Below are 27,738 nucleotides of genomic sequence, written 5' to 3' on the forward strand. Positions count from 1 at the left end.
TGAAGAATACATATGCTACATGAATATATAGGCAAGATCTACTAGACTTTATAACAGGCATGTCAAACACGACGTTCGGGGGCCGCATGCAGCCCGCGACCACTTTGCGTGCGGCCCGCTTAGCCACCTAAAAAAATTATCAAAATAATGTTAAACTGTTACGCTGGAAAATAAGAGATGACAAGCTACTTGAAAAATAGTATTTATTAAACTGAACAACGAGAGTGAGTCTGCAGTGAAAGCAAGCTACATTTCGTCAAACGTATTTGCAAGCCATAGCAAATCATTTAGTGATTTTATGAAGGAGTGTGTCGTTAAGGCTATGTGGAACACTTGACACCTTTTTTTTTTTTTATTATTAATCAAATTACTCACATGTATAATTCTATTAATAACCATAAAAACTCCAAAGTAATTTGTCCAGAAAAGGTGAAAGTATTCACAGAAATAGCGTTTACTAGGAACACTGTGGCAGATAGAAAAATGACATGTCAGTCAGATTGCGTGAACAATTAAAGATTTTGAATAATTTTCATTGGCTCTCCATGAGTCAACTGATGTAACGTTGGCTATTTTGAGAAATTAGAGGAGGTGATATTGCAGTACAATTTATCTTAGCTAGTCTAACAACGGATAGCGCACCAACAATAAAATGAAATGGTTTTGATGCAAAGCTACTTGAAAAGATAAGAGAGACTGTTGCTCATTTTAAATTTCCTCATTTTCAGCGCATCATTCACCAAGAAACATTCTGCGCTCAGCAATTACAGTTCCAACATGTCATTAGACCGGTTTCAGTCGCTCTCAATTTTATTCGTGCCCGTAGTTTAAATCATCGCCAATATTCAATGTTTCTGGATGACATTGGACACGTATATGATTGTGTTCCATACTACACAGAAGTCCTCTGGCTCTTCTGTCATAAAGTATTGAAGAGATTTTTTGCAATGCGTGAGGAAATTTTATTGTTTCTGAACATGAAAGATGAACCTGTTGAACATTTCCAAACTGACTAATGGGTTCGTGATTCGGCATTAGCAGTTGATATAACTGGTCACCTGCTAGACTTGAATTTGAAACTTCAAGGTAAAGACAAAAATTGTCACAACGGCGTGTAATCACGTGAAGTGCTTACAAGCAAAATTACGACTGTGGATAAACCAAATATGAAGAGGAAATCTTATTCACTTCTCAACGTGTCAGGAACTAAAAAGATTAAATACGGCTACAACATTTGGTAAATATGTCCTACACCTGGAATCGTTAGTAGATGCTGTTTCAATGACCGTTTTCGTGACTTCGTTCAGTATATGTCATCAGTAAAAAGAATTTTAACAGAGTATTCACAACAGATATAAATACTGGGTGCATTTAAATGTTCCTTTATTATTATGCATTTCACTCAACAAAAATGATTGGTAGCCTACTGAATTTAAAGCTGTAACAAACTAAAAGAGTAAGCAAAGAAATATTATTTTAGACTGGGTATGGCGACTATAGAGAGAGGGGGGTCCTTCGTCTCACTTTAGCTAATTTAAAGCCTAGTGACATTTCTAACATTGTCAAACTGCATGAGGCACAAATAAAATAGTTTAAGTAGATCAGTATGCTATTTAAATTTGCCTTGTCGAGTTTCTTTGTTCAAGAGAGGAGCGCTGGTAGATTTTTAAAAGAGAAATTTTACGAAAAGGGGGCGGTGGGTCAAAATGTTTGAAGACCACTGATCTAGATTCTAGTCTCTTGTTAAGTATTTTTGGGGATATTTAAAACCTATATTCTGGGAAACTTTTTGAAAAAAAGCTTCGCAGTATCAACACCGATAGACAGTTGTTTTTTTAATAACTCGGTTAATTGTAGATTTATAAAACGTCTAGATCTAAGAAAACTAGCAACTTCCCTCTCTCTCTTTAAACTCAGAAAAGACAGTGCATACTCAAGTCAACAAGGATTTGTGAAAATGTCAAGTGGACAACCAATCGATACTGACTGTATTACTTTAACAAGATTTGTATTAGAAGAACAACGCAAATATCCTAAGGCTACCGGTGACCTGACTCAGTTATTAAATGCTATTCTTACAGCGATCAAGGCCATCTCGTCAGCTGTTCGAAAAGCTGGAATACATAGACTGTAAGTTTAAATGTAGGCCTACAAGTAGTACAACTACATGACATAGTGATGATAGGCTATTATTAATAAATATTATTATAGGCTACAATATTGTTATTTAAATGTCTTGTCTCAATCATCAATGTATGGTTCCAAAATAATTAAATTAGTTAAAGTTAAATTACTAATATTAGAATATTTAAAATAAATTAAAATGTTACTAAATTTAGATCTAATCTTTAATTCTAGATCTAGAATCTAGATCTAGATTCTATCTAGAAGTTACTAGAAGCTAGACTAGTGTAAATTAAACTTTACTTTATCTTTGCCCATTAGAATTTAGAGTCTAGACCTTGATCTCTAGAATATTCTAGAATCTATCTAGATCTATTCTATATGATAAAATTTAGCTAACTCTACATCATTTCAAGACCAGACAGTTTTTTTTGTTTTAGCTTAGCTACATGAGTTGATCTAGTTTATTTTTGTTAAGATAAACTTTGACCTCACATTATTTTCTTGCTATGCTACAAGATCACATCACTTTAAATTAATCTCATGTAACTGTAAGGTGTCAATGATTTCACAATCTTGAAAAACAAATGCTTGTACAATCTAGAATCTCTTGTCTATAATTTATAAAAAAAAATATTACAACCGTAATTAGCATTTTATAGACCAAAGGTTGATTTGTTTTTATTCTGAGTTGTCACATAGACTCTAGTTCTAATTTAAATTTATTCTGTATTCAAGTTGTAATTCAACTTCCAGAAACAAGGGCAACAATAAATCTAGTCTGAATTTTGACCATGACCTAGATAAAAAAAAAGTATGCCATAAAGTTGTTTTGTTATTTCAAAGTGACAGACAAGGACAAACTGCTTTAAAAAAAAACAAGCACTAGTTCTGAATCTATAGTGGAATAAGTCATAATGTGAATTGATTTCTTACACCTTTTTTTCTGTAGGGTTAGATCTGCATTATATTTTAGACTAGATCTTTACTACTTATTCATCTTAATATAACTTTTTTTAATTAAAAAAAAATATTTTGCATACAAAGCTCCAATCTATTGTTCCTGCACTGTATTATGAGTTCTACACTACACAGCTCTAAGTACAAGTTAGGTCATGAAGCCTTGTGGTCCATAAAGCAGTTCCCTTATTTCTAGTCCAAAGGTTCTTCAGCACATATCATATATCAGATGATATTTAAACAAAATAGAAATCAGTGTTAAGCCTAAATAGTAAAAATAATCTTTGATAGTGTAAAATCATTTCAAACATTTTGAAATTTTAATTATTTTTTTTAAAAAAGATTCTTAATATAATGGTTTACTGTAATTAAATCACCATAACTTACAAGCTCAGTTAAAGTTTTCAAATTCCCCCAACAAATTTCTATGTAAAAACTACAGATTTCTATTTTGCAATATACCAGTATTCTTAAGATTGGGATTCAAATGAAGGTACGAAGATTGGGATTCAAATGAAAGTATTTATGATGGGAGTTAAAATGAAGGGTACTGAAGACAGGAATTCAAATAAAGGCACTTAAGATGAAAGTTCAAATGAAGGTTACTTAAGATGGGGATTCAAATGAAGGTACTTAAGATGGGGATTCAAATGAAGGTACTTAAGATGGGGATTCAAATGAAGGTACTTAAGATGGGGATTCAAATGAAGGTTAAATGATGTACTTAAGATGGGAGTTCAAATGAAAGTTCTTAATTAAGATGGGGATTCAAATGAAAGTACTTACAATGGGAGTAATAATGAATGTACTTAAGATGGGGATTCAAATGAAGGTACTTAAGAACTTAAGATGGGAGTTTAAATGAAGGTACTTAAGATGGGAAAGTACTTAATTAAGATGGGGATTCAAATGAAAGTATTTATGATGGGAGTTAAAATGAAGGTACTGAAGATGGGGATTCAAATGAAAGTATTTATGATGGGAGTTAAAATGAAGGATACTGAAGACAGGAATTCAAATGAAGGCACTTAAGATGAAAGTTCAAATGAAGGTTACTTAAGATGAGGATTCAAATGAAGGTACTTAAGATGGGGATTCAAATGAAGGTACTTAAGATAGGGATTCAAATGAAGGTACTTGTGACATAATGGGGAAATAACTATTTTTGATTACTTGTATAGTTAGGAGTGATTCCCCTTATGTAGTTTGTAAAAGGCCTTGCAAACTGTGTTTAGTTGCCACTTGCTCCTGAGTTACCAGCTTGACCACTTGACCTGTGTTGTGTATAGTATTTTTTCTGTTACTGGTCGTGTGTCATGGGGTACTCGGAGAAGTGTGCCCTGCTCTGGAGATCTTTGGGCTAAGTATGTCTTTAGTATTATTGTATTTTATATAATGTATTTATTAATATATATAGCCCCAAATGATTTCCAGGCAGTATATTTTCTTTACCCTGATGTTCTGCATCCTGGGGTACTCCCAAACGTGACATATTTTTGTAACCTTTCTGAGGGATTCAACCTGTATTGAATCATCAGATGGACTTTACATATTTTTTATAGCCTTGTCTCTGAGGGATTCAACCTGTATTGAATCATCAGATGGGCTTTACCAAACGGATGGCTATAGGTGGGATTCTATGAAGCTTGTAGGCTCATAGGTTTCCCTGAAGCCTATAGTTCATCATGACCATTTTGTTTTTGTTTTTTGGCTAAAAGTGGCTAGTGTAAGCCTGAAGCCTGTAACCATAGTGTAGCCAAAAGTGGTCGTGTTTCGACCTGAGGCCTGTGACCTTCAGTTGGCTGTGTAAGCCGGAAGTTTGTAACCCAGTGGTCAAAAGTGGTCATGTGTTGACCTGAGGCCTGTGACCTGTATTTTTGATAACCAGAATGTGACGATAATGTAACATATGACTAGGGCTGTGTGCCATATTATTTTTGAGTATCTTTTGTTTACTTTTTGTTGTGTCGGCCTGTGAGTTAATGGCCATGTATTTACACCTTTATTTTATTCATGTAAATAAACCATGTAAATATGTTTACCTGCGACTTTGTAAAGTCTTTTGTTGCATACATTAGTTGAATTGTATACCTGGAGGTTATACTTAATAACCTAGGCAGTACAAGAAGGGACCAGTACACCTCTGGACGAACGTGCCAGCACACTTAACACTGACCTTTTGATCTAAATACCTAAATCTAGCTATAATTCTAATTGAATATTTTTAGCTATACCCGCTACTAGGTAATGTGAACTCATCTTGGTTCATGAATCCTCTTTAGGTCACAGTACTTAAGATGGGGATTCAAATGAAGGTAAAATGATGGTACTTAAGATGGGAGTTCAAATGAAAGTTCTTAATTAAGATGGGGATTCAAATGAAAGTACTTACAATGGGAGTAATAGTGAATGTACTTAAGATGGGAGTTCAAAATGAAGCAACAGGTACTTGATTAAGATGGGAGTTCAAATGAAGGTAGTTAAAGTAAAACAATGTCATTTACAAAGATCTTGCAAAATCTTTCTTTTTGCTCATATTTTTCAGTTTTTAGAGGTGGATAATATGGCTTAGGGTAGGAAGACCTCTTCATCTCTTGTAAACTTGACTATAAATGAACTCCATTATAATAATTATAATGCCTGTAATGGAGAATGTTAAATAATTACATTAAAGATTATAATAAAAACTGCTGTCATGTGTTCAGGGCCAGCCTTAGACCACTGCAACCTATGCGGCCACAGTGGGCTAATTCTAGGTGTAAATTATTTAATTAAATTAAAAACCATTTTAACTTTTAACAGGGTCCCGTGGCTTCCTGATTTTCAAGGAGCTCCTGGAAATCTCCTAAAATTGCAAGATTTACAAAAAAGTCTTGGAAATCTCCTGAAACTCATAGAAATATCCTTAAAAATAGACGAAATTGTCATTTTGGTGTGCCATTCAAAATGCTAAAAACCAATTGTATAAAAAGATTATAAAAAAGGCATTGTCAGCTTTCATTTAATAAAAATGTAATGCAAAGATGAATTTGTTTTCTAATACAAAATTTTAATTTTCACTTATTATCTTTATCCCTACTGTGACTGGGCCCCGCAAAATTCATTTTGCATAGGGCCCCGCAATTGTCTCTGCATGTATTCTTACTGTAGAAATTTAAAAGTGAATTTATTTTATTCTCTCTAAAGCTATGGTATATCTGGATCTTCAAATGCGACTGGAGATGCTGTTAAGAAACTTGATGTCCTGGCTAATGACTTGTTTATCAATATGTTGTCATCCTCTTATACTTGCTGCATTTTGGTCTCTGAAGAAAATGACACTGTGATTGAAGTGGAGGACAAGTTTAAAGTATTTTTTTTTTCTAGACTTTCATAATTGTATTCAGATTGTTCTTTTCATTATGTGCTGATTAAATAAATATATTCAATGAAACTTAAACAAAACTGGCTTTTTAATGGTAAAGCATTTTTGAACTCCTTTTGGGCTACTATACTCTATGGTCTTTTCTTCTAGACTTTGAAAACAGTTTGATGCATTATGTCACTTTTGCATGATTGAAGATATCTATCATGTCCATAGGGAGTACTGAAAAGTATTGATTAGGAACAACAACAAAAGATAGAATAAGTGCAGTTAAGATGCACACCTTTCATGAAGTTAAAGAACAATGCATTCTTGAATCTAAGTCTCAGCACTTCTAATATCATTGTAAATCCAAAATGTCTTTAATGTGATATGTGCTATTTTACTCTTCAGGGCAAATATATTGTTTGTTTTGATCCACTTGATGGCTCATCAAATATTGATTGTTTAGTTTCTATTGGATCAATATTTGGAATTTATAAAAAAGTAAGTAAAATTACATTACTTAGAGACTATGCTTGTCTTTTGAAATATACTTTATACTGCAGCTCTAAATATGAAGTGTTGTTGAAGCAATAGACCTTGTAACAAATCATTTTATTTTTTTTATAATGCTAGTTATCTTCATTTTTTGTATTTGATCAAATTAGATTAGGAAATACTTATTTGATTATGCTGCAACATTTATAATAGTATTAAATCCAAACTATGTAATCTTTTTTTTTTTTTAAAGAGTCTTTACATAATTTTTGTATTCAGCTTTGGAAATAACATTTGATTTATGTACAAGGTCGATAAGAATTTTCTAATCTTATAAAGTTTTATACAATAATTTTGATTACAGCAAAATGAGGGACAAGTGAGCCTTAAAGATGTACTTCAATCAGGAGATAACTTGGTGTGTGCAGGTTATGCCCTTTATGGTAGTGCAACTATGGTGGTCCTTTCTCTAGGCCAGGGTGTAAATGGATTTATGTATGATCCGGTTAGTTTCTGCTTTTTCCTTTTTTTTTCTTAATAAATACACATTATTATAATTCTAATAATAGGTGTAGCCAGTAATGGCTATTGGAAGGCCATCAAAAATTATTTTTTTTTACAGGGGCTATATTATTACTATATTGTTTTCAATTTGGATTTTTTAAAATTACCTAACTAATAAATTATATAATATATATATATTGTGTGTGTTTGTAGCTATATCTTGTAATTTAGTCTAGGCTTCAAATAAATGTACAATCTATTTTAATTTTAATACTTGAAAACAATGCCTTATTATTATTCCTTGAAGATATATTTAGAGTAGTGAACAAGATGTAATTGCTAATTTTTATAGTGTACTAAATACATAATAATCATTTTCCTTTATTCAAAATTCTCATGAATCATAACAAATATGCAAATGGTTATTGAATAAAGCAAACTACATGTGCATGTGAAAACTTTTAGTTCAATAGTTTTTAATGTAATGTATTATGTTTTGCATTTGAGTTTTAACTCTTTGGCTCCGCACCAACGCAGAGGGCGTTGATTTTAAAAAAGGGGGAAAAAGTCGGACCAACGCTGGGGGCATCGGCTATTTCAAATTTATTTTTTTCGTTTCCATTTCTCCAATTCTTGTTTTTTATTGCTTAATTGTTTATCTAGAATAGTTTCCCTTTGCTAAACATCCGGAATTTCCTTCATTTAACGTGTTTTTATTTTGTACGAAGTTTGTAAAGAGATGACATTTATTTTTTCTGTGTGCGTGTTTTTTTAACATGGAGCTTCAACCAAGGCCATATAAACTTTGTAGATCTAAATATTTCTTTGATAAAGAAGTATAAGAATTCAGATGACAGTGGTTTTGTTTCATCTGATGGTGATATTGATAAATCTAATTATATAGATCTAGATCTAGTAAATTAATTTATAGGTCTAGACCTAGGCCTAGGCCTAGGTCTAGTAATGATGAAGTTTATCAGCTGATGAAGTAGCTCCACCCCCAGCTAATGTTCAATGTAGATCTAGAACTAGTTTAGCTGTCTCTACATTATCTAGATCTAAATCTAATCAGATAGATGTAGATCTCTAGATCTATCATCTAGGCACTGAAACAGAACAATTTCAGATTTATTCCACCAAGAAATTGGGTTGTCAACCTAGACTTAGTCAGCACTGCATCTATTGAGATGGAATGTTTTTTTCATTGACAATCACATTGTTGATAGTCTTGTTAGCAAAATAAATAGCTATGCTGACCATAGGATTAAATGGAACACCCCTGCTAGAATAAGATCCATTTTCAGAGAATGGAGACCTATAACTATAAAGAAAGACAGAGTATGTAAACACTTTGAGTCAGGGAGAACGGTTTATGTTTGCGCTGGATGGGAGTCGAACCCACACATTCATATTGACTGCTTCCATGAATATCACAACTAGAAGGAATATTTATATACTAAGTACATGAAGAACGTTAGAAGAAAATACTATAAATATATATATGCTGTACAGTTGGACTAGTTTTAGGGTAAAAGTGTTTTGTTCCAAGCGTGTTGCTTTTTTTATTGGCTTTTTCATTAAAGTAGTGACATTGGATTATTAGTTCCAGTTTATTATTTTTTGCATCTATTGCTGTTTCTTCTGTGGTGTTCTGTAAACAAATGGATAAAAATGAGAAAAAAAGCTATTTCAATTCAATTTGAACAATAAATTTCTTTAAACATGCACTTGGATGGATATTTTCAATGTCAGTTGGTGAGTTTTTCATTTTTAATTTTTATATTCAAAACCCAAAATTACAAAAATAACATAATTTGCAAACTAGAAAACATAAGAAATGGAAAGAGCATCCATTTCTCTTTAATTCTATATCAAGTTTGTTATTTTCCAATAATAAATAAAAAAGTTATACAAGTTATATTGAAGCAAAGTAGCGCACTCTGAAATGGCGGAAAAATTAATTCCGTCCAAAAGTGGCAAATAATTCCGAATTAATTCCGGAGCCAAAGAGTTAAAGCACAATTTTAAGCAGTAAAAAAAACAAAAAAACCCACAAATTTTCATATATTATAAGACACATCATTTGCATGTGATACGAGTTAACTTGTGCATTTCACACTTGCACTTATTTTTTTTTATGCTGGGACATTCTTTAGAGACCCATTATAATAATCTAATCTAAGAACCTATAATAATTACAATAGTATGTTTAAATTATTGAAAGAAAAGTTAAGCTAGACTTATTACAAGAAGTCTTTTTTTCCAACTGATAGAGCCCATTAGATGGGCCTGCTCATATGGCCCTTGATGGAATTTAATTTTTAATATTTGTACATACTAATAAATGTTGACAATACAATGAATATAATTATATGTTACTTGCTGAAATCATTTTTGTTTTACATTTTTTCACTAAGAAAATATATTTGTAATTTAAAGAAAGAACAATCTAAATCTGTACATTACTTAACAGGCTGTTGGAGAGTTTCTATTGACTGAAAGAAACATGAGAATCAAGCCTCGAGGCAAGATTTATTCTATTAATGAAGGTTATGACATGTTCTGGGATGATGCTACCAGGGAATATGTCAACAATAAAAAAAGGCCAAAGGTTAGTTATTTTTCAGTTGATATTTGAATACAAAGTTCTAATTCTACTTCAAATTTTGGAGATTCTTCTCAGATTTTGGGCAATCTCCTAAAATTTTTACCCATTTATTTTTTTTATATTTATTTATATTTTGTTTATTTGTTTAGATCTGTTTAGATTGTGTCCAGTCTCTCAACTAGATCTAGTTTAGATTTTGAATTTAAGTCTTATAATTTAGTTATAACTCTAAACTAGATCTAAAATGCATACTCAAATTTTATTTATTTTTTAAAAATATTAGTATATCTTGTTAACTCATTAGCTACTATTGCGACCAAATGCACCCATCCCTTACTCGCTACTGATGCGCCTGCCACAGCACACACAGCCTGACTTGCGTAACTCTCGTTTTCCTGGCCGTCGCATGGTGTTATTTTGAGCTGGCTGGGTTTTTTAAAAAGTAGAAATATAGATCATTTCGTTAAAAAAAGAGGATGCTTTTACGTCTTTCACTTCAGTTTCTATTGGCCTTCAAAGTTCGGTGATTTTTTTTTCGAGTTTCCTTAGCTGCGCAGGCCATTTTCTCAAAGACCTTTCAATTTTTAGACCCATTATCGCAAATAATACACTAAATACAGCTAATAATGAACTTGATATTGATCAAGACATTGATCATTAGAATTTAGCGCTAAATTTAGGTACTTCAAAACTGATGAAGAGATAAAAAATCACAAGATTCTATTTTGTTTGTGAACAACAATCTTGGTATTCCATGGAAATCTTAAAGGGAATTTTGATTTATTGACATATTTGAATTCTGCGTAAAAAGTTGTAATAGTAAACATTTTACCATTTTTTATTTAAATGCTTAGAAACATTTATATTTAATAAATTAGACAGTAAATTCTTGACATCTCAAAAAAAAAACGGGGTTCTTTGAGATTTTGTTTTTAGGTTAGGCATACGTCACTTCCATCAACAATACTGAAAAGGAAACTAGATTTAACCAATCGTATCACTTCATTCTTACAGGCTCTTGGGCTTAGTGACGGCCTATTCCAGAGCTATGGTACAGTTATATATACATGTGTAGGTAGATCTAAAGGCATTAGGATAAGCAACTCAAGAAAAAAAGTAACATTTTCATGTAAGCCTCTCCCTTTCCCAAGAAGTAAATAGATCGTGTGTCTGACTGATTCGAAAAAACTGGTCAGTGTAAGGCTAGTCTAGACTACGTGTAGTCGGTCATGACAAGACAACTAAGCGATAGTGTTTGCTGTGTGTTGAGTGGTCAGGTGAGAAATTACACACTGCCGTGGTTAGTCAAGCATGTAAATCTACTTTTAATACTCATTTTTTCTTTGCTTACAAGATCCTAGATCTAACTGCATAGACAAAGATATATTTCTTTTACGAGAATGTTAACTTTTCTGTATGGTCTCCCATTATACAATAAGTCAATAGATTAAATTAGTAGGCTAGTGTGACGTCACATAGAAACCCGGTGAATGTCTGACTGTTTTGGATGCGCAGGAAAATTACGTCAGAAAAACATCAATTACTAAGTTATTATTGCAAATTAAAAAAAAAGAATAATATATATTTATTATCTGTAAATCAAAACACATATTATATAAAAAATTGTCAAAACCATCAGAGTTTCCCTTTAATGAACTTGTTAGTTTTAAAAGATTTAAATTCTTTTTTATTCACACAGGATGGTACCTCACCCTATGGAGCACGTTATATTGGTTCAATGGTAGCTGACGTTCATAGAACTATTTGCTATGGTGGTATCTTCATGTATCCAGCAACATCAGAAGCACCAAAAGGAAAGGTTAAAAAAAAATATTTGTCTTTCAACTAGGGGTGCACCAGATTAGTCGCTCCGGCTTCTGACGAATATTCAGTATTTTTTCACTATTCTGCCACATTAGTCTCCTGTTGAATATCACTGCCGGATAGTTGGCCGAATAGTAAAAAGTACACCTATTTAATATGCATAAAGTGGACCTGGTTCCATTAACCCACGAAGCGTCGTCGGCCGATATACTTATATCGGCCGACATTTCGTTTCGGCCGACTTTAGACTGATGATTTTCTATTCCAATCCACGTTTTAAAGTGACCATTTTTAAACTTCAGATCTATTAGACATTCTTCTTCCTGTCAGATCCAAAAATAGCCCATTTCCCCATCTGTTTTTGTGTTTACATGCTGATTATTCACCGGCGAATTTTTCTTGCAATGTCCGATGCTAGCCCGGGTCCATGAGATGTTACAAAACATAAAGTTTCAAATACTTTTAGTTGTTCTTTTTTAATATTACAATTAGATTTAGATCTAGGAATAATGAGAATATTTTATATATTAGATCTAGATCTATTCATGAAGTGGCCGATGATTTATGTCCGTACTGTCCGTAGTCATCTAAAGTCTAGAGTCTATATCTAGACTCTAGACTCTATATCTAGACTCTAGACCGGACTGGATCTGCACCTAGACCTAGTCAAAATTTAGTGAAATTTAAGACATTTTAAGATAGATTGAAGCATATTAATGATAATATTGACTTCTTTATGCATTAAGTATTCTATTTTTTCAATCTTTAAATGCTTTTAACTTAACTGAACAAAAAAAAAACGATTTTTATCTATTTTTTTTTCCTTCACTGTTACTTGTATTAAAAGGGTAACCAAGTCACTAAAAAAATTTTTTTTTTCAAATCTAATGGTCCATTTTTAACAAAATTATATCTATTTATAAAGGAAAATGAATGGGCTATCCAATTACATCAAAACTTTTGTTATAGCTCTAAAAATGTTTCTCACAGAGGTCAGCAAACAAGCTTTTTTGTTGATAAAAAAAATCAATCATACTAATTAGGTCAGGGTCAAGGTCAACTGATCAAATTCAGGTGTTCAATATATGATCTATAGTGTTCGCTGTCCAATTACCTTTCAGAATATATATAAAACATGGATATCAACCTTCACTTTATGGCATTTTAAGACCATTTTCTAACATGCATTAAAAATGCTAAAACTCCCCGAACGCCACAGAAAAGTTTCTTAAGACGCTTCGTGGGTTAATGTCTGTTAAAGAATATAATCATCATTGGCCTCCTTCAGTCATGAAACGACTATGGTTCATCTTGAACACTTTTTCATATGGCTGTGGAGCCCTATTTTGGAGAGACACTCCTGTCCACATATATTGCATGTCAAGGTAGCTTTCGCTTTGTCCATTTTCCGTGTGGCATGCTTTTATCCAAGAATTGAGGCCCATGTTTTCTCGCTGTCTATAGCTTTCTTGGCACCGTCTCTCTCCAACTAGTGCGGTCTAAAGCTATGTCTTCCCAATGGTCAGTATCAATGTTTACTGATTTTAAATCCCTTTTTTATCACATCAACAGATAGGTGACCATAAGTCAAATACTATGAACTAAGTTAATGTCGGCATATTGACACTCTCTAGAAGTCACACCTTACGAAGGAATTGAATTTGTTTACTTGGTAGTAAATCTGTAGTAGGAGGCTGGACTTAAGCCACACCTCTACATTGGTAACCAGGTATATTTCCAGAGGTAGAGATGAACAGTTCCCACCCCCTTTTATTTGTTTAGTCAAAAAATACTATCCGGTGCACCCCTACTATAAACATTAACTTAGTCAATTGCCAAATTTAAATCAAACCCTTTTTTTGTGTTTTTTTGTCATGTGTAAGTTTATTAGTTAACAAATAGTAGCATTGCGAAAACCCTTTTTTTTTTAAGCATAAAAACAACTAACTTAATTTTTCTTGCGATTAGCTGAGACTTATGTATGAAGGAAATCCCATGGCTTACATTATGGAGCAGGCAGGTGGTGCAGCTACAGATGGACATCGACGTATTCTTGAAATTGTACCTGAAAACATCCATGAGAAATGTTCAGTATTCATGGGCTCCAAGGAGGATGTTGCAGATGTGATGGAACTGTACAAAAAGTATTCCTCTTGAGCTGTATACTTTGAAATCTAAATTGTGTTCCCTTCATTTACTAACATTATGTAACATTGTGATGTGATTAACTTTACTAAGACATAAAGAATACTTGGTTAATCCCTAATAAATGATAGCAAGACATGAAGAACTGTTTTGTAATGGTGGAAAACCAACAGCTTTGTCTGATATAAACTCACCTGGTATACTTTCATTCCATGAGTCTCATTGTGAAGGAGGCTAACTTTAGGGAATCATTTTTCTGTAATTATTGTTTTGGTTGATTGTAATAGCTTTAATAAACTGTATTCAAAATAATTATATTTACAAATATAATTGTTTATTCCACTAAGAAATTTTTTAATCATAGCATACTGGTACTATAAATATTTTGTTTTATTTATGTCAATATTAAACAGAAAGCAAATGGCTCAATAAAAACAAATTGTTTGTCTAGAAAATGTTATTGAATTTATTTGACCATCAATCATTTTGAATGATTCAGCAGCTGTGTGTATTCATTGAATCTGTTATTACACCTTGAATAATAATAGATACATCTACTTTTTGACTTAAACTGTTATTTTACATTTTTTAACATTTTATTGTTGATCATGCATATTTATGTGCCATAATGATTACAATAAACTTATGCATAATTATAAGCATGATTGCTGTGATTTTGATGTTAGTGGTTAGTGGAAACAATTCTTCAATGTTTGAAGTGAATTTTAGCCTGTAATTTTATAGTATGAGCTCACCTGGTTTCAGGTTTAGTTATTTCTAATTGTATTTATACCAAAAATAATACTTCAAACAGCTCATGTACATTCATGAACATTTGAAATTTAATTATGTTGAAACTCCTGGAGTTATGTTCACCTTTACCAGTCATTTAAAACTAATTACTTTTTTCCAATCTTGATTATATATGAGCATATTGGTTGAACTTAAATCATTGTAGTTCATGTCCTTAGAACCTAATTTGTAAAGTAAAATTAGTTGGTAGAAATAAATTTAATTTTGAAAGAAGGTCAAATAAAATGTAAAAACAATAAAAATTCTTTTAATAATAATTTCAAACCATTTTTCATAGTTTTGATTGTTGACATAGAAATATTGTATTCCAGTGTCCAGCAAACACTTTTTGAAAGGTGATAAAAGGTATAGAGGCCAACTGTGTAAAGTTCCATCTGTTGATTGTATCCCCCAGTCCTAGTTGTCCATATCTATTCCAGCCACTGGCTAATACTTGTCCACCACCTGCATGATGCAAAAGGAAATAAGGAATAATGACTGTATACTGTAATAATTTAGAACTCACAAATTTAGGCAACAAATATATGAAATATGTTTACATATGAAATATGTTAACTTTTATTAAACCAGAAGGTGTAAAAAAAAAAAAAATTGATAATTAAGAAATGCTTTAAAGATATTTTTAACTATTTAATTGCTACTCAGCATATTAAAACAAAAATGAATTATTATAAAGTGGAATGTGCTTTAATCTAACATTTCGAATACTAATATTTCAAGTACACCAATTTTATATTCAATCAGAATAGCAGAGAAATTGCCAAGATGACAATGAATGAAAAAAAAAATTAAATTGAACTAGCCTGTTAATACAACTGTGTGTCTTGAGCCACAGGAAACTGATACAACATTAAGATCACTAGAGAAATATATACATTTTGGTTCAGTCACAATGGTTGAACTAGTTTCCTCCTTGTCCAAAGATGCTAGGCCCAACTGACCACTCTCATTCCATCCCCACATGTAGAGATCACCAAATACTTGAAAAATAGAAATTTCATTAAAATCTTAAACCTGTGAGAATAAATGTATTGGCCATGACACCACTATTTAAATTCGTACATGTTAAATCAAATAGCTTTCACTAGTTAACTCTACCCTGTTGTTTTTTTTTATCCCGATTTATCTTGAAATCTCAATAAAAATATTTTAACTAGAGATACACATTTCTATCAATTGATAATGTCTGGTCAAGTGTGAAAACTTCTAATTTCTTGCTCTTCCAATAAAGACATTCTGTTATTCTTTTTGTATTTATTCTTTCATTATTAGACAGTTTGATCATTTCACATATTGGCCTAAGAAAAGTATGTAACAATCAAGACATTTTGTATCTAGCCTGAAAGCAACAGGCATTGCTCTAGGTATTTAACAGAATGTCTCATTTTCATACAGTGTCAATAATATTTACTGATAAAATAGTAGGCCTATTATGATACTTGTTAAAACTGAATAATAACTTGTTTACAAGATAAAACATGAACTGAATTGACTAATGCAAATTTCCTTATTAACAATTTGAACAATAAATTAAGTAAAACCTAAGAGATTTGACATCTGTTTAAAAAAGTCTTTACTGTCTATTATAACAACCTGAAATAGCTGCTGAGTGCCACCCTCCTGCTGAAATAGTTTTGATGGTAAGTCCATGTAATGCATCAATTACTGTTGGTAAAGATTTAGACTCTACTGTGCTGTGACCAAGTTGTCCTTTGCTTTAAAGAAGGAGTTGAACAAGAATATAATAAAAAATTACTTCACTCATACTCAAATGTTATTTATGTGTTATTGTTATTCTGTGGCTTATATACTGAGCCCAGAGGAACGTTTATCACTAACAGGAGAATGGGCAAAGGTAAGCAACTGGTGCCTAAAACCAGTAAGTTTTGGGCAGAAGGGGATGATTAGTCATGACTGGCTACCCAACGCGGAATCTGGGAGAGGGTTTCCAGGCTAAGGCCCTTAGTAAACACAATTCAGCTTCAGTCTGATTTCAAACTCTAGCCCCCTATGTAGGCAGCCAAGAGATTTATGCCACATTTACGAGGTAAACAGCAAAATGTACAAATAAACATGCAGGTATTCCTTAGAAAATAAAAAAAAAAGATCATACTTCATTTTCTTAACAACAGACAGTGAATGTTAGTATAAGAAGAATGGCTGACAGCAAGTCAAAAAGAGATTAAGGTGAGTTAAATTACTAGCTGAGAAACAACGTATTCATTACACAAATCTCTTTTCAAATCAAAGTTCCAAATCCATATTTAAACACACAGAAAAAAGTGTGCTTTTCTTTGCTAAACAAAAGTATAAGGCTTACATTAGCCAATTTATTATAAGACTTAAATTGGCTAGTTTAAAGTTGACATGGTCCTATTTCTTTTAAGTTTGACACTGGCTACTTTCTGACTGCTCTTACCTCCCACCTCCATAGCTGTAAATACTACCAGTGTCGTCTAAAAGTAAAACATGTTCCTTCCCACAGCTCATTTCTCGTATCCTAAATCTAGATGAAATAGGACAGACTGCCACAGAGGTCTGTACCTTTTCATTTTGGTGTCTGTTCTTTGTGGGATCAAGCTCACCAAATCTTTCATCTATGTTAAACATATTTTTAAAACATAATTTTTAATCCATAAGGTTCAGTTGAAACAAATATAGGAAATAATATAATTCTTATAGACACCTTTTCCCCTTGTTTTAAAAATGGTTTATATGTATGTACTTAGAGTATTCATATGTAATTATAAAACAATAAAAGAAAAAACAATAAGGAAACCCAGCTGGATTAAAGTGAAAATTTAGCAGTGTTTCCTATGTGTATGTTTTTTTGTATCTTCTATATGATTTTTCACCCCTGCATCAGTAAATTATTTTATTTTAAATGCAGAAGGATAAACGGGTGACTAGCAATTACACCTATTTTAGCATCTTGATGACAATAGTGGAATCATATTTTCAATGACAAATTATGTTCTTGATATAAAACCATACATATATACAAACTGAATTTTACACTTTGCTTTAAAAATATGTGTATTATAAGCGTATCTTTGGAAGATATTTGGATTTTTGGCACATCAGCACAATTTAGGTAATGTCCTGCCCAATATCTTTGGAAGACCAAAGAGAACCACTGCCCCTGTTTAAACATGATGATGATTATAATTTTATGAGTATCTTTAGTATTCAAACTCTAAACGTGAAAACAATAGCAATAGTGGCTTTTTCCATGAGAAAGGCTCTAAAAGAGGCCACTTTTAACAGAATATAAAAAAAAAAACTAACTTGAACTGACAAAATATGCGTGATGGGTTCCACATATTAAATCTGTTTCAACTACAGCATCAATATGTAGGCTTTCATTTGCATTGTCCTTTAAAATCAAATATTTGCTTACATCTGGTGTTTTCACAAGTATCTCTTGCTCTGTAGATGCTTTAATAATACAATTGTCAAAAACTTGAAGGCCACTTTGACTTGCATATTTGTTGTTACTGAGTTCAGTTATAAAGGAGCAAAATGTATTCACTGTGAAGAAATAATTGAAAGTATTATGAAAGACAAATATTGAGATAAATATGAACGTAACTCTAATTTTCATAGCTGATTGGTCAAATAAAAGTGCCTATACTGAAGATTTGGGTAGCTCTCTAAACACTTATCATTGAATGGCTGCCATTAAGCTCCTGAACAAAATTAAGTACTCATTGAAAAAATATACAATCAAGATTCAAATTTCATTCAGTAATCTATCTCCCATTCCATCTCACACCATTGTTTGTGTGTGGCAACTCTCATCCACTACAGAGACTTTGTTTTTAAGTACTCATTGAAAAAATATACAATCAAGATTCAAATTTCATTCAGTAATCTATCTCCCATTCCATCTCACACCATTGTTTGTGTGTGGCAACTCTCATCCACTACAGAGACTTTGATGTCAAAATGTGTTTAATTTCCATATCAAAACTTACTTCTCTTCATAGTTATTCCTAAGCGTGCCCAAGTTATTGCAATACTGTGTACATCTTCTTTTTCTTTGAGCTGAATCAAAAACAAAGGTGATAATATTTTCAATGTTTGTGTAGCTTCCTGTAGCACTTTTGATTTGCTCTCCACATCTAGTAATTTAATATTAGATAATTTCAAAAATCCATTATAACCACAGCCAAAAAGTGACAGTGACATCTGTAAAAGAAAATTGAGAACATCAAACCTTGTTAAAAGGAAAATGTTAGAACTAAGTTCATTTTGAAATTAAAAGTTGACTTGCAGTTATACACATTTCTGAGAAATATACTCATTAGTGTTCAAATTACATAATACATTTACACATTGAGTATGAAGAAAGTAAAAACATGTAATGTAAGTTTAGAACAAAAAAGTTTGTGTTTATTATTACCTAAGAGAAATTTTAAAATTGGACCCTTTTTAAATGTTTGTTAAACTCAATGATGATCTAATTAGTTCCTACATTTTGTCTTTTAACTTTTTAAAAATAATAAAATATCTCTGCTGCAGCTCAAGCTAAACAATACTTATAGAGTGTCATACAATTTTATGGGCAAATCAAAACATGGATCATACAGTTTCTGTATTTACATCGTGCTTTGGTTAGTACATTTAGTAGGAATATACCTTTTTAATTTAAACAACTTTAGAGTTTGTTTTGGTGTATTTTAATGTTTACCAATATATGGTATTATTTTTCTCTAGCCAAAATTTACTAACAAAATCAAGTTTATATTATGAATGAGTGTGCAGTCTACGTCCTGCATAACTTTCCCTGTCCTCTACTTTATCTTTTGTTAGATATTTCAGTCTCACATAATTGGTAGTTTTCCTTTCCATTTCTTTCTGCATATTTTTGTAGCTATTCTTCTGGTTTCATTGTATTTGTGTCATGCAATTTTTGCAAGTGTTATTTTTGTCATGTCATTTTCTTCCATAATCTTTCTGCATTCACTAACTAATCATCATGTATTTAAATCTTATTCAACAACATGCTGATCTTTTCACTGTACACTTTGTTCGGTTCCTTTTATCTTGTAATGCTTCTAGATGTGCATTTTCCTGGTAGTCGTTGGAAATTAGAGAGTTTATAGCCAGTTTTTGGATGTCGTATTGAATTTCTGTTTTTTGCCTTATGAAAAAAATTTATTGGATTTCACTTCAGCCAACAGTAGGACTTTTTCTATATCTACTTGATAGTTTCTCACAAAATATCTGATCATTGCTTCAATCAAATTAATAACCAAATTAATAATTAAGGGTTCAGGTTTTTCAGATTTTCTGTGATCTAGCAAATTATAGTTCTCCTTTCAGACCTTGTGATCTGTTGGGCAGATGATGTTAAGGTCTTGTTTCTTTGGCCAATGGTTTCATGGGTGTCATGTGGCCAGTACAATGACCATCCACCTTTTTTTTTCCCCAACTAAAGTCAGGAACCCATTAGAGTTGGGTGGACTAAGTGGCGCCCTAAAAATCCCGAAATTCAAAATCCCAGTCTTCAATGAGATTCGATCCCCAGGTTTGGGAGCCAGCACTTAACCACTCAGTCACTATGCCCCCTGATCAAATTATGCTACTACGCATTTCACAATTACATGGGTTCTAACAAAGAAGACATTTTATTTCTATAACTGTCATAAATAGTACTTGTATGGAATGTACTCAGGTTAAGCACAGCTTTTATTTCAAATTGAAAATGTATATATATGTAAGTGTGTTTTTATCCCTAACTAGATAGTATAGTAACTATAGTGGGTAAAGTTAACTTTTGAGACATTGCGATCTATAGGGCAGATGATATAAAAGTCATCTGTATCTGTGGTCCATGGTTAATGAGGGTTTATTGGGGCCAGCACAATGACCAACCACATTTACTTTTCCCCAACTAATGTCAGTTACCCATTAGAGCTGGGTGGACTCAGAGGCACCCTAAAAACTAGATAACTTGTTTTTAATTCTAAATGTTGGCCAATTTAATGAGACTACATCTATAAAATGGTTAAAAATAGACTAAGTAAATTTCACAAGATCAATAAAACAAAGTTTATATTATTTTATAACAAACAAAAACAGAATACATAATAACCTTTTAGAGTCTAGCACAACAACCTAGTAGAATGGTTAAGTGTTAACCTGTTTTTAGTCCTAACTTGGTATTGATCTGTTTTTAGTCATTCCACCAGAGATGTCTAGTACTTAGTAGAGATAAATTAAAACCTCAAAAGAATATGTCTTTACCAAGATTCTTACCCAGGACCTTTAACTTAGAAACAAACAAATTTGCCAACCTTCCACCAAATACCCTGTGATACATTCCTTTTTTTAAAGTTTTTCTTTCCCTAGTAAATTTAAAAAAACAAATTTTGTAATGAACTTGGTAGTAATAAAAAAACAACTCCAACATATTTACACACTAGCACATTAGAACTTGTTCAACTAATCTCACCTGTTTACTTAAGCTGTTACTATTAATTGTGGATAAAGAAGCGAAGACCAAGCCAGTTTATAAATGCCACAATTACAAAAATAATCAAAGTGGATGGAAGCAGTAAAAGATAATATGTCAATCCTTCAATTGAATTATCCTGCAGAAAAACATAAAACATTCAAAGTATATCAAATATGACAGTGTATTAATATAACATTCAATTAAATTTACAACAATTGACCTAGACAAAATAACTTGTCTGGACCAGTTGTGAAAGGGAAGGGAAGAAAGGGTTATCTTTGTCAATGTTTACATGATCGTTTTTTAAATGCATTAAAAAAATGTTCACTCAGGGTTCAAGAATCCTCAAGGGGACTAATTAAACAAGTGCCACCACATGTCAAGTAAAATTTATTTCCCTTATTTAATAAACCAAGCAAAATAATTAATTACCAATAGTTAATTAACTGATTAATTTATTTTTTTTTATTCTTGTGTTGTCAGCTAAAAGAAATAATTGTGCAAAATGTGAGCTTAATCTGAGATTGGGTGTGGGAGAATTAACATATGCAAAGTTTTTACCAGACAGACAGACTGAGTTGATATAAGCTTTGTAAAAAACAAGGTTACAAAGACAGTTTGTGTGGAAACACAAACTGAAAATCGGCCCCTGAAGTGGTCCACCCCGGCAGGTAAAAAGGCAGGTTTCAATATTATCAGAATGAAATTCTATCAAAGACTAATGACAGAAAATAATGGAGAAAAAAAGGTTAACAGATCTCGTGTGGTTCCCCAGTGGTCCAGCAGACCAAAGAATAGGTGAAAGTGAATGTGAAGTTAGATGTGAACCTGGCCTAACTGATGTCTTATAATGAATATCTAATTGATCTAATTGTTTTGTAAAGGGCCAATCTTTTATTCCTCAAGAATAAAACATTTCCGTAAAAAAAAATATTATTTTTTTCTTTGGCTAGGTGTTCTATAGTAACACCAGCACTGCAGTTCACGCGATAATATGAAAAACTACTTATTAATTGTTGTTTTAAATTATGTTCCACTTATATGCATACTAAATAGATTTAGATTTTTCGCTTTCAGGAAAGAAAAAAGTAGCCGTTGCATCAGAACTTTGAATGGTCTAAATTATAGTGATGTCGGATTTTCACTATCTTTTCTAGTTTATGATATCTAAACGGAACGGACGAACAGACAGGCCACACAAAACTAATAGCGTCTTTTCCCCTTTTGGGGGCCGCTAAAAAGTAGATCTAGATTAAATCTAGAGGAACAAACAAACAATCTGTATACATTGAAATAGATCATGGTAATATTTTTTCATGCTTCTTTATTTTTCACTATATTGGAGTGTAAAAAAAAAAAGTTCCCTTTCAGACCTTGTGGTCTATAGGGCAGATGATGTACAGGTCATATATTTTAACAAGGGTGTCATGTGGCCAGCACAATGACCAAATGCCTTTACTTTTCCCCAAATAATGTCAGGTACCCATTAGAACTGGGTGGACTCATAGGCATCTAAAGATCCCGAAATTAAAAATCCCAGTCTTCACCAGGATTTGAACCCCAGTCCCCGGTTCGGAAGCCAAGCGCTTTACCGCTTAGCCACAGCACCTATATGTTCCTTATAAGATATTTAAAAGTTGGAGTGTACAGGCTCAATTTTTTTTTTACATTTCTAACACAATTACTTTCTTTTTCTCTAGAAAACAATGTTGAGCTGAAGCTCAAAGTTGACTTTTTTTTTTACCACCCCATGAAGAAGGAGAGCTTACTTTGACAATGTAATGTTTAAGGATAACAATAAAAATCTTTTTGGTCATATGATAAATCTAGGAAAAAGTAAACAACACAAATAGCCCCATTAAAAGTAGAAGATAACATAACACATAATGATGTGAAATTAAAGCAATCATTTTAAATAAACACTTTTTGTTAGCATTCTCAGTTCCATGAGACAAAGACTTGCTAAATTTAAACCAAATAGAAAACAATGCAGATATAACTTTACAGAAAAAGGAATACCAGTACACACCTTTTTTCACATATACTGAAAATAAATGGGTGGGGGGAGTTTAAACTCAAAACCCTCCAGATGTTTTTTTAACTCAGAACTCCTCACTTGGCTATGCTCATGGAATTTGGTTCCTGTGATTTGCTTTAGATTTTCATTTAAGAGGGGTTTTTAACCTCAACCCCCCCCCCCCCCCCCTTTGGTTATGTTAGGGAAAGTGATGGTTTAACATTAAAATTTCCCATCCAATAAAAAAAAATAAAACAGGTCACAAATCCCCCTGTCAACCATCTTCTTCCATTCCTCTCTGTCTTTAGTCTTAAGTAGAATCTCTTCCAGGTCTGTTCACTATTTGATGTCTTCCCATCACTTTCTTTGTCTCTCCTCTTTTTCCTATTACTGTACCCTGAAGGAAGGCCTTTGTGAGCCCTGATGATCTTGTGATAAAGTTTTAGTTAGCATTTTTTGATAGTGATCAGCTGGTATCTTCTCTATTTCTGCAGTTAGCATCCACGATTCAAAGGCATACAAGAATGTGGCCATGACCAAGGAGAGCATCAGTCTGATTTTAGTGTTGAGAACTATGCCTTTGTCTTTCCAAATTGTTTTGAGCTTTGCAAGTGCTTCTGTGTAATTCTGTCTAGTAGTTCAGATTTGATTACAACATCTGAATGATAGCTCCAAGGCAGGGGCGCCCGCAGGATTTTTTGCAGGGGGGTGCAATTTGCGACCTATGGCTTTAGTCGTAGCTTTAACTTTTTTATTACTTTCTAGTATTGCAGATTATTACAGAAAAGAACTAGTGCGCCCCCCCCCCCCTCTTTTTTTTTTATCCTATGTGATCTATATGTAAATGCTTGTTTCATGAAATAATAATAATAAAAAAAAACAAAAACTAAACCACCGAACAAACTATTTACTGTATGTGTTGTTAAGTTTATCTGTACGGCCTGTGCCTCCCTACAGTCAAAAAAACAAACAAACTGCAAATGTTGACTGTGGCTATCGAAACTGTCAATAACTTTACTGAAGAATTGCTTCTTGTCACAATGGACAAGCTTGTGATGAAAACTTATCATGCACATTGCTGAGAGTCTTCTTCACCATCCAGCTCTTGCATCGTTTTAGGAACCCTAATAAAAAATCTGGTTTTGGATCCCCGTAGGCAGGGGAACAGTGGTTAAGATCACTGCTTTCCGACAAGCTCTCCAACCACCTGCCCCCAAATTGCAATGGCTCTCCATCCCTTTGGATCTGGTCACTATGGAAGAGTGGTGATTGTTGATGTATGTGCAGCCAGCACTCGCAAATTTTCCACCCAGGGTTTCTCCCAGCAGTGGAGAGGTCACTCCATCCTAAGTTGCAAAGGGAAAAGATCATGTTTCGAGAAGTAAATGCCACAAACATGGTTGGCCATCAACTCCTGATTAGCTTATTTAGTTTATTACAACAATAGCTTCTCCTTGCAACTTTACTTAAGTGGAAGCATTGCTGGTTAAGTTGCTACTTTTAAGAAGTTCATTGATTTGAAGGTGCAAAAGAAAGTCTAAAATTTGGCTATTTGGAATTCAGGGAGGTAGGTGCACGTACGTGGTCCTCATCAGTTTCTTATAAGCCTAAGCTAGTTTTGTGTGGTGTAATGCACAAATTGTAATCTCCTTCTCAATAATAAAAATTATTTGTATTATTATTGTTATTAGTCTAACACAATAGCTTATCCTTACAACTTTACTTTAGTGGAAGCACTATGGTTGCTTCTTAGAAGAAGGTAATGGATTTGAAGGTGTAAAAATTGGCAAGAATTTGGCAACTCAGAATCAATGGGGGTGCACGTGCACGACCTACACCCCCCTGCGGGCACCCATGCTCCAAGGTATTTAAAACTACTGACACATGCCTGCTTTTTGCCTCCAATACTGATGTCTATTTCAAAGACACATTGGCTATTGGTCATAATGTGTTGTTTTTTTGGCATTGATTTGCATGTGTACCATATTATGCTGTGGAAGTCTTGTATAAGTGGGCAGCGTGGTCAAGAGGCTAAGTGCGCTTGAACTTGGCTTGACTAGCTACTTATGAAGGGGGCTCGAGGTTCGACACCCGACTCGGGCAGAGTTGTGTTTACTGAGCGCCTGAAGGCAGCACAGAAAAACCTTCTCCTAGATACCCTCCCCCCCCCCCAAACTGGTCAACAACTGCTATAAGCATGAAAGTAGCGCTATATAAAAGCCATAATTTAATTTTTTTAAATTTAATAACTGCATCACCAAGCCATATTATTGAAATAATTTGAAATAAAATTGAGCAAAGCAGTAGGATTTCTTTAAAGATTATCTAAAAATCAAACAAGATTGTAATATGTAAAACTAAAATACTAATGAAATTGTTCTATTATCAATACCACAAATTTAAAAAAAAGCAAACTACAAAAATAAATATTTAAAACAATCACTGACTGAACTTACCATTTACTAGAAGTAGCATAAATCTAGATCTATATATAGGCCTACTAATATATTTTAATATATATATATAGATCTATTCTATATAAATAAAAAAAAAGTTCCCCTTTCATAAGGTGCATATAATGATATATACATGCATACATATATAGATATATTATATCATCACAATATAAAAATATTATTATAGACTAGATTATGAAGTCAAATATCAAAGGCCCCCCTATTATAGCCCCTCTAGCTAGAGTTTTTCGGGTCAATTATCTTATGTTTATCCTGTCTTATAAATAACAAATGACAATCTGCCACTGGATTCAGAGTCACTGGATCTAGAATCAAGCTTAGATCTATTTCTATCATAAAATAATCATCTTATAGAGTCTATAGACTCTATTATCTATATACTTTGTATCATAATTAACATATTAGTCATATTATTATGGACTCAAATCTGTATTCGATGATTATATTAATATATATTTAATGTAATATTATTATATATATAGTATAATAATATATAATATAGATCTATGTTTATGTGTATACTTAATACTATGACTATATACTATAGATCTATATAGAGTATAGACTCTAGATTCTATTTTTAAGTCTAGAATTCTAGGTTAGTCTATAGATATATAGAGTATGTCATATCCGATATTACGGATATCGGAGAGGTAGATATAAATATAGATCTAATAATAGAAAGATCTAGATCTAGAGTAGAATTATCTCTAGAGACACTATTATAGACGAGATTGTGAAATTTAATAGTCCCTAAAACGCGCATTAAATTGCTTTTATCTAAATAATTACAAAGAATATATTATATATGTATACTATTTCGTATGTATGTTTTTTTAAGCATTATGAAACTTAAAAAAAGTATTACACCGGTTTCCGCGTTTGACCCCAAAACCTCCTCAGACTCTTTACTCTACTCTTTAGTGACAATAACTCGTCACTCTAGACTAGTTTAGATATAGGCTATAGAAAAGGCCCATCAGCAAACGGGCATATAGATCTATAAAGCGAACACCTCCCCGCAATTTTCATCCATTCTTATTTATTTCGAAAGCAACTGCAGAACTAGATCTAATTCTAATAGCCTACAATGGTATTCCCCTACTTTCGTTTTCCCCCCAGACAGTAAAGTCTAGCTGAAGGTCAAAGCTGACATGTACGGAAATTTCCATTGTTTCCGGATAAGCAAGACTATGTCGGATATCAGCCGAAAAAAAAAAGCATCTTTTGCTTCTGAATAGATGAGGAAATAGCTAGCTAGAGTAGGGCCATTCATTCAGCGGAAAAAAAAATGGGGGTGTTCACTCAAAATGACCCTTTAACTGGGGACTTTTCTACGAACAACCCAATATATATAAAAAAAAAAAAAGCCATAATTTAGTGATTGATTGATTTAATCTGTTTTTGTTTTTCTGTTGTTTTTTTTTTCTTTGCAAATTGAAATATTAAAATGATATGATTTAATATATTTTAAAACTGGCTGGTTAGAATTGCAAGAGATTCCTACGATTTCTTAATTTCCCCTCACTCTATAGACTTTATAGAGTATCGGCCTATTATAGGCCTATATATAGCCTATCAAAAAGGTCTAGGTTTAAATTAAAACAGCCTAATTTAATTTATCTCTGCCAAGATATATACCAGCTTTAAAATTATAACAGTTCCAATAGTTTTTAAAATGACAGTTATAGAATATGCCTATACTAAACTTTTAATTAAAATTATTTAGATCTATATTATGGAAGCGTAGCGCTAGGCCCAAATAGCCTATATGATCGTTGTATAGGCATGTAGGCAGGGCCGGTCGAACAGATTGCGGGGCCCTATGCGAAACGGATTGCGCGGGGCCCAGACTGGGTAGGGATAAGGATATTAAATGAAAATTAAGATTTTGTATTAGAAAATAAATTTGTCTTTGCATTTTATTCATACTTTATTAAGTAGGCCTACCAATACGGT

General features: G+C 32.6%; 2 protein-coding genes and 1 long non-coding RNA gene across 8 annotated transcripts; 2 read left to right on the top strand and 1 right to left on the bottom strand.

The window, feature by feature from the left end:
* The first annotated feature begins 1,796 nt into the window (after positions 1–1,796).
* LOC106074797 (fructose-1,6-bisphosphatase 1-like) lies at positions 1,797–16,067 on the top strand. Its single transcript, XM_056041565.1, has 7 exons — positions 1,797–2,130; positions 6,271–6,433; positions 6,842–6,934; positions 7,293–7,433; positions 9,906–10,043; positions 11,740–11,859; positions 13,833–16,067. The coding sequence occupies exons 1-7, from the start codon at positions 1,958–1,960 to the stop codon at positions 14,019–14,021; spliced, it is 1,017 nt and encodes a 338-aa protein (XP_055897540.1). The 5' UTR covers positions 1,797–1,957; the 3' UTR covers positions 14,022–16,067.
* On the top strand, positions 2,151–5,125 carry LOC129928231 (uncharacterized). The gene is made up of 2 exons (XR_008779817.1): positions 2,151–3,043; positions 3,172–5,125. It is a non-coding gene; the product is annotated as an uncharacterized LOC129928231 (long non-coding RNA).
* LOC129928226 (RCC1 domain-containing protein 1-like) lies at positions 15,054–26,851 on the bottom strand. Of its 6 annotated transcripts, none has more exons than XM_056041539.1 (9): positions 26,648–26,851; positions 25,759–25,836; positions 21,283–21,421; positions 18,800–19,013; positions 18,111–18,353; positions 17,242–17,419; positions 16,416–16,537; positions 15,626–15,802; positions 15,054–15,266 (listed from the first exon to the last, which is right to left on the bottom strand). In XM_056041539.1, exons 4-9 carry the CDS (start codon positions 19,011–19,013, stop codon positions 15,094–15,096), a joined length of 1,107 nt encoding a protein of 368 aa, XP_055897514.1. In that variant the 5' UTR covers positions 21,283–21,421; positions 25,759–25,836; positions 26,648–26,851; the 3' UTR covers positions 15,054–15,093. The 6 variants fall into 6 exon arrangements, with proteins under 6 accessions (XP_055897514.1, XP_055897506.1, XP_055897521.1 ...); XM_056041531.1 differs by lacking the exon at positions 26,648–26,851 and adding an exon at positions 26,302–26,584; XM_056041546.1 differs by lacking the exon at positions 25,759–25,836.
* Between the last annotated feature and the right edge of the window lie 887 nt (positions 26,852–27,738).

This window comes from Biomphalaria glabrata, chromosome 1, assembly GCF_947242115.1.
Source record: "Biomphalaria glabrata chromosome 1, xgBioGlab47.1, whole genome shotgun sequence".
Classification (NCBI taxonomy): domain Eukaryota; kingdom Metazoa; phylum Mollusca; class Gastropoda; family Planorbidae; genus Biomphalaria; species Biomphalaria glabrata.